The 7,500-nt window shown below is 36.7% G+C and overlaps 1 protein-coding gene across 6 annotated transcripts in view; it reads right to left on the bottom strand.

The window, feature by feature from the left end:
- Fcp1 (RNA polymerase II subunit A C-terminal domain phosphatase Fcp1) overlaps nucleotides 1-7,500 on the bottom strand; it is a 16,877-nt gene that overhangs the window by 9,313 nt on the left and 64 nt on the right. For all 6 annotated transcript variants that reach the window (XM_070122573.1, XM_070122567.1, XM_070122572.1 and 3 more), the window contains exons 1-7: nucleotides 7,211-7,500; nucleotides 2,626-2,783; nucleotides 2,150-2,303; nucleotides 1,852-1,977; nucleotides 1,415-1,656; nucleotides 455-645; nucleotides 1-87 (exon numbers count right to left, since the gene is read on the bottom strand). The exon at nucleotides 1-87 is cut by the window's left edge and continues 806 nt beyond it; the exon at nucleotides 7,211-7,500 is cut by the window's right edge and continues 64 nt beyond it. In XM_070122573.1, coding sequence (XP_069978674.1) covers nucleotides 1-87; nucleotides 455-645; nucleotides 1,415-1,656; nucleotides 1,852-1,977; nucleotides 2,150-2,303; nucleotides 2,626-2,783; nucleotides 7,211-7,276 — 1,024 coding nt within the window. In that variant the 5' untranslated portion in view covers nucleotides 7,277-7,500. The remainder of the gene's footprint in view (nucleotides 88-454; nucleotides 646-1,414; nucleotides 1,657-1,851; nucleotides 1,978-2,149; nucleotides 2,304-2,625; nucleotides 2,784-7,210) is intronic.

Raw genomic sequence — 7,500 nt, 5'->3', positions numbered from 1 at the left:
ACTCTTTATCACTGTCAGAGTCAGAACTATAATTCTTTTTATCCCCTTCTTCACCATCACTGGCTTCTGTATTGTCTCCTGAGAGTCCTGTGTAAAGTGAAGGCAAAATTAAGTATTTTTGATAGAAACAGTTACAATAATCTAGAATTTGCTTGTCTTATCATCCTGCTCTCACCTTTAAAAATTAACATCATTAACAGACCTGGGAACTTAAGGTGATACTTTATAGTTGCACAATATCAACAAATATGTATTGATGTAATTTGGGTTGCTAATTCTTTTCTCTCTTTTGGGAATTCCATGGCTGAGTATAAGGTGGCTAAATATGGGAAATTGATTGTCTGGTGTACTATACCTATTCAACTTACACTCACACTTTACAGAAATTCAAGACAATATCATCTCCTATATCACTTATACACTATCAAACAACTGAGCAAATATACCAACTTACTCAAATTTTCAAAATCATATCCTTTCTGGTCATCATTCTCTTTTTTCTGCAAGCCCTGTGGTGCATTGATGTCACCTGTGTGCCGGAAAAAGTGGTATGGCACCACCTGTATAACATTTGGGGAATAATTCCAAACATCACTTCTGTCGTCAATGATACACACCAGGTTATCACCACATGGAAACAGGGAGCTGGAAGTTCAAACAATAACATTTCTTAATATATTTTCATAGAGCTTATTGAATGTTATTATGCTAATAGGTTAAAATATATCCTGGTGTATCACCTAAGATTATCACAAAACTTGTTCATAACAAACATCAGCTTTTGTCCTTTGTCTTAACCCACTCATGACAACTCTCCCATTATCATACCCAACCATATGTAAGGAAATGCAATCAGCTGCTCAAGGGAAGAATCAGAAGTGTGGGAATATAAATTTCCTCTACTCTTTACACTACAGGCTGCAATATAAACATTTGAGGTTATGAGGCTTGAAATGCTGTAAGCCACTTTTTGTGGAGCTGTTTCTCCTCAATGACTGCGGCCAGGGCCAAACAAGTGGACAACTTTTTCATGTATACAGGCTTGACTGCTCATGCTATGATGGGATGTCATCCTGGCATGACGGATGCCTAGCCATGACATGATGGGATGTCAACCATCATGAGTGGGTTAATAGTTCATCAACACCCACTGACACTTGGCATGCATGTATATATTCCCTGCCCAATATGATTATATCCCTTAAATTTTGTTTACAAAAGAAATGCTTAATCACACAGGTAGGAATTATTAGGCCTATCTGATCTCATCCCATTCCTACTGAAGTCAATATATTACATCCTAGTTTCTAAAAAGATTTTGGTAATCATGATAGGAAAGTTTTCTGTGATGAGATTTTATAACTAGTAATAGTATTTGAAAAGGAACTATAGTAGTAACAGTACTTCAACTCACCTTAGATTAGCTTTCTTTGACATCTGATCTAAACATTCATTTCTTGAGAGAATCCTTTGTCCAAACAGCTTATGATCAGGATCCAGGAAATGAGCAATATAATGGGCATATTCTCTCACTCCAAAAGTACAAATATGGAGTTCAAAATATTTTGAGACCTTTTCTAAAAACTGTTTTGTGTGAGGTCTTAGTCTTGTATGATACCATGGACCTCCAGTATTTATTTGAAAATGATATACATCCTGGAAAAAAATAAATAAAAGTGAATATCACTCTCAAATACTATAAATATGTAGTAGTATTTCTACAAAAGACAATCGTCTGACACCAAATAATCTAAACCTAGTACATCATTAGATCACAAACCTATATCGCTACTGCTATCACTTCTTTCTGATCTCTGTTATAACAAAAATAAAACACATGATATTACTTACTTTTAGGTTTGGTGGAATATTATCATTTGTAGTGTGAATGAGAGTCTGATCCAGGTCCACAAGTAACACTAATTTTCTTTGAGCCAAGAGATTTGTGATGTCTTCCTTGCCAAGTTCTTCAGCCACCTTTGGAAAAATAATTTGTAAAATATAGTGTTTGTACTGATAGTAGTCATAGTTTTGGACTTCTATATACTGCCATCACTGATCAATTGTTTCCTAGTAAATGAAATTAAATTCCAAGAAGCAAAAACCTAAATGAACACATTATGGCAAAGGTGATCTATACCAAACTTACATTTTTCTTTATCTTGAGATCAGGGACAGTGTGCAGCATGCTGACCACTTCAGTCTTTGTAATTTCATTGTCCTCAAGAACGACACCACAATCGCAGCAAATATTACCCATAAGTGTTGGATGGGCACATGCTTCCAGTTCAACCAGGTCACTCCTACAAAATAAATGAATGATGTAGTGTTTAGTTTTAGCTGTTAAAAATATTCCGAAAATAACAGGGGAATAAAGATGGGAACTAAAGCTTTATACATTTTTAAAACAATATATATTAATTTTTTTAATTTTTTTTCTTACATAAAGATGTTTCGTCTGAGTATTTAACTTGCTAAACAATTTGATTGGACATACTAAAGACTAAATGGCCAATTAGCTCCTAAATTAGCCTAAGTGAATAATAATAATGAAAAAAATAAAAAAATAAATACTTTGTTCATTAATTTTCAAAAATAAGATGGAATAAAATAAAATAAACTTACCCATCTTTAACAACATCATCAATCTTAATATGCAAATGTTTCACAACTCCGGAGTGTTTGGCCTTGACAACTACACGTTCACCACTGTCTGTAACAACCTCACATAATCTCCTTCTGGGGTAAATACTGGTTCCTATTTTCAAGAAGATCTGTGTAACCTGAAATTGAAAGAAAACAAAAAACATTCTTAAAAAGTGAATTAATTCACAGTCACCAATCAATCACACAAGCACACACACTTCATTCACACATGCATAACTATATTTTGTAAGAGAGACAGAACAAAACTGGCTCAAGCTTTCAAAGTTGAATCTACAACAGCAGAAGCAGCACAAAAGAGTAAAATAATTTGTAATAACTTGTGTGAAAGATAAACTCTTATTCATATTACTATGTGAAAATAAAGTTGTCCAAACATGATATAATATTCCCATTTAAATGTACCAAACTACTCATAATGCTATGACCATATCAGGTGAGAGTTCACCATTCAGAATCTGCTTCACAATTTGTGACAAGAGTAAAAAAGGCAAATTCTTTATGGAAATCTTAAAGGAATCTTAAAGTTTCAGTGTTGAAAGTTTGATCTTCCTTATATACAAGGAATGACTTTGGAGAATAACATTTAGTTAACATTTTCAGACTATACTGCTATGAATTGTGGAACTTTATGTAGCCATTTACATAGGTTAAACTGAACTGACTTGATGGACTGGCTAATACATACTATTATTATCACAAATTTATAACTCCAGCACATATGTTTGGTAAGCTTGGATTTACCAAATACTGTAATTCTTGAACCTCAGGTCACATCACACCTGGGAAGACAAGTCACATGAATGCTGTGGCCTCTGCACTTTCGGTAATCCATCGAAGACCAACATCCCTCAACTACATACACTTGGCACCAAGAGCTTAGAATGGTTCTTTGTATAAAGGTAAATAACCATGGTGGACCATAGACCCCTATTGTGTTAACCTGTTGGATCCAGGTGCCTTGCAGCACGCACGTAGACAACAATCCAAGTATTAGGCTTACCTAATTGGTGACTCTCCCAAGTGCGTCTTGTAGGCTTGGCCCACAGGAACTAATTTTCAGTTATGTATCAGATTTTAAATGTTTTCATAATAATAAATTTTCTGTAACACTCCCTGAGCAAGAATAGGATCCTGAGTATGGAAGTAAGTGTTCTCCACCTTTGCCATCATTCTTTCAGCCATGGCTCACAGATGGTACATTCCACCCATGTTTTCTATTACCAAAAATGCAAGTGTTTCTTAAATGCGCAACAACTCTAATCATCCTCCAAGATCTTTGAGTATCTTTTGCCTACAGCAAGTCCTTGATTCACTGCAGGTCCATCTCTAACAACTGACTGTATATGCTTACCTTCACCTTCTGACCTATTGATATCTATTTATAAAATAAAACAGAAATAGTTGGCAGCATTAATAAATAAACACAATATGATTGTCTGAAAACTCCAATAACCCATCATCCAGCCATCAGCCTATTTTCTTCATAGTCACATCATCCAGATCCAATAGGTTAAGATGTGGGCATACCCTTTGGGCAATCCCCACAGGGAAGGCTGATGGGAACATCTCTAGACAGTGTCTTCACCTCAAGATGCATATCAAGATAGAGATGAAACTTGGGAGCATTAAGTCAAATTTGGCTGTGAACAGCCCTTTCTGTGATGTTTTTCCTATATTTGTAACATTATTGTTTGTTTCTATAGATTACTGCCATCTTTTCCTTTGGCAATTAGGGTGTAGTGCGGGAACTAAAAATCTGTCTCAGGATCCGAGGTGAGACAGGCTGCAAAGCTATGCCCACTCTTGTAACATAATTGAATTGGCTGCTGTTGACACCTAGCTGTTTTACGGTATTGTTTATCTTTTCAACTGGTACACAGTATTTTGGAATATGATATCCAAGATGGCTTTTGAAATTTTATGGTGGCTTGTACTGAGGTATAGATAACCAATATAAGTACAATTTTGCATGAAAATAACTGAGATAAGAGGAAAGCATCAGGCAACTCGATAAATGTTTATCATCAATTCAATTCAAGGGAGGCTCACAAAAGTTTTATAATTAAGACAGAATTTAATCCATTAGATCCAAGTGATGTGATATCCTCTAATGAAAAAATCTGGCTGACAGCCGGATGAGAGGAATATTCAATCAGAAAATCTGGCTGAAAGGCAAGGTTACAGGAAAGATTTACCATGAGAGCATAAAACTATTGGAGGAAGATCAAACTCAATATGTATTTAGGTATCAGCTAGTGCATTATTTTCACCACCAAAAGAGTGGAATATACCATTTGTGATCTGTGGCTAGAGGCAACCTGCTCCAGCAAGGACACTTTTTCCATACTCAGGATCCTATTTGTGGTTGCCATGACCAGTGGCGCAGGCCCTATCACACTATAACTTTTTCCGTCAATTTTTTCCGAGGCCGAATGAACTTTCCATATGAAAATCAATTGACCCATGTAAACAAACATGCCGCTATTGGAGTGAGGTCCCGGGAATCACACCAACATTCTCACACTTATTACATTATTTAAAAGAAATATGATGTATATTGTATAAATAAATGTTCTAAAATATTAGCTTATATTTACATCCACTCATCCAATCTAATTTATTAATAGCACAAGATCAAGAAAGAAATTAGTCATACAGAAACAGTCGCCACTGTTTTCTTTTGCTAGGCTTTCCTTTTGCAAACGATACTTGCGGAGAGCCTCAAATTCAGATGGAAATGCAAAAATTGATGGAAAAAGTGATAGTGTGAGAGGACCTTGAAAAGGCCCTCTCACACTATCACTTTCTTATACAAACATATTAAAAAATATACAAATAACAATATATCAAAGGATAATATTCAAATACCATATTGAAATATTATACCAAAACACAAATATTGACCTCAGAATATTGCATACAAAGGAAAAAACAGAACTCCACATCCAACAAACAGGTAAGTAAACTAGCGAAAGAAAATAATAACAAAATATATAAATAAATAAATAAATAATAAGATAAAACAAAATAAATTATACTATGCTTGGAAGCCCATCCAACTTATCCAGATAAGCCATCAACTCAGACCTCTAGAGAGTAGATAGACATCAACAAGATGGATTACTTTGAAAGCAAAAATGCTAGACCAGACTGTAGAGCATTTTTCTTGCACAGGAAATATTACATCATTTTGTTTACATTTGTTGACGGATGATGAAACAAGTTTGCAGAAAGATCAAAAGAATCTTATGCATGAAAGATGATTTTAAAAAATTAAATGTGCGCGGAAAGTTACCCGAGAACTTCATCTGTACGGACAGAATTTGACCAAATGATTTTTGTGCGAGGAATGCATTCCCCGCGCAGACCAAACTCTACAGTCTGGATGCTAGATGACACAAACATTACAATACTTTCATAAATCATGTCTAAGAATCTGTTAAAATTGTGCATTACAGTCAATTTGAAGACTTCTTATAACTATTCTCCTCTAGTAATTTCACAACAGCTCACGTTTTAAGGAAAATTTATTATGTTTCTTTATCGGCTAACTACTTGTTCGTCCATGTTAACAAGTCATCCTTCTGAGCTGAACAAGCCATTCCGAAAGCAGCATAGCATTGCAAGGGGGAGCCGAGGCATCTTCATACCCAACCATGACTGTTGTCCAGAGCACCAGGACAAGTCACGCACCATAGAGAGCTATCACTCGTGGAAGCCTAAAGCCTGGATTTTTTTGCCACATGCGGGTAGTGAGGCACCCAGATCCAATGGCAAGACCTATAGCACAGGCATCCACATTACAAGAGTGTACTGACGAATTGCGGCACTTTCAGACTGATTGCATAAGGGAGCTGGAATTAGGACCGGCTTGTTGGAGTATAACACGATTTATGACTGGCGGCAATCTATGTGTTTAAATGAGTTCCCTCTGCACAACTCATGACGGAATGCCATTTCAACGGAAAACCTTCCACAATGACAGACCATCATGTCTAAAATTAGTTTCGCAGGAATCACACCTTGCGACTAGCCCGTGACAACTAAAATATTTCTAAAAAGCCAGCCCTTGGATTCATTCCCTGACCTCCAAGCACTAAAAACCCAATCTTGCCAGAAAATAAAACTTACGAGAGTTTGCAAACCTCTCACAGAGACAACAGAAACGGCAGACTGACAGCGGCATATGATTCCGGGACTTATTCAGCCCAGACACGAACCGAAGAGTTATTCAAACCAATTATCTCATGAAAAGGACAAACGCCATGTGGATAAGGGCGAGTCTAGGGTGCCGAGAGGGGGGCGTTGACAACCTCTCCAATTACCAAGAAACAATTCCTTAATACAGTTCTAAAACACAGCCAGCGAGACCTATCCTCACCAACGGCCCCTAAAAGCACAAAAGAAGGAAGGAACAACGTCTGGAAAAGAGAAAAGAGATGGTCCAAAACCCAAGCCATTCTGGAGGCAATCAGACGCGTTGACATTTTTAAATTTTAATCAGACGAAGCTTAAAGAAATGAGGAAAAGCGCCTTCTCTAACCTTATATTCGAAGCCCGTCTTCTTGATGGCGTCGAGCTCACGAAATGTCTCCTTCGTGTAGAGCATCTTAAGAGAAGATTTAGAAAAAAAAGAAGCAACAAACTTCCCAATCGTCGGGTTTGTTTTTGTTTTTGTTCATCAACACTGGACCCACATGACGCTCATCTCCTTCCTTGTTTCGCACATTTAGCTTCTTTCCCTCGGTCTCCTGGGCGAAATGGGTCACTTTAGGGTCAGAATGGAAGCGCAGGGCGGATTGGCGTCGAATTTCGGGTCAAAATGAGTGATTA

Source organism: Penaeus vannamei, chromosome 6 (assembly GCF_042767895.1).
Source record: "Penaeus vannamei isolate JL-2024 chromosome 6, ASM4276789v1, whole genome shotgun sequence".
NCBI lineage: Eukaryota > Metazoa > Arthropoda > Malacostraca > Decapoda > Penaeidae > Penaeus > Penaeus vannamei.
Note: the sequence above shows the minus strand (reverse complement) of the source record. Positions and strands in the feature narration are given on the sequence as shown.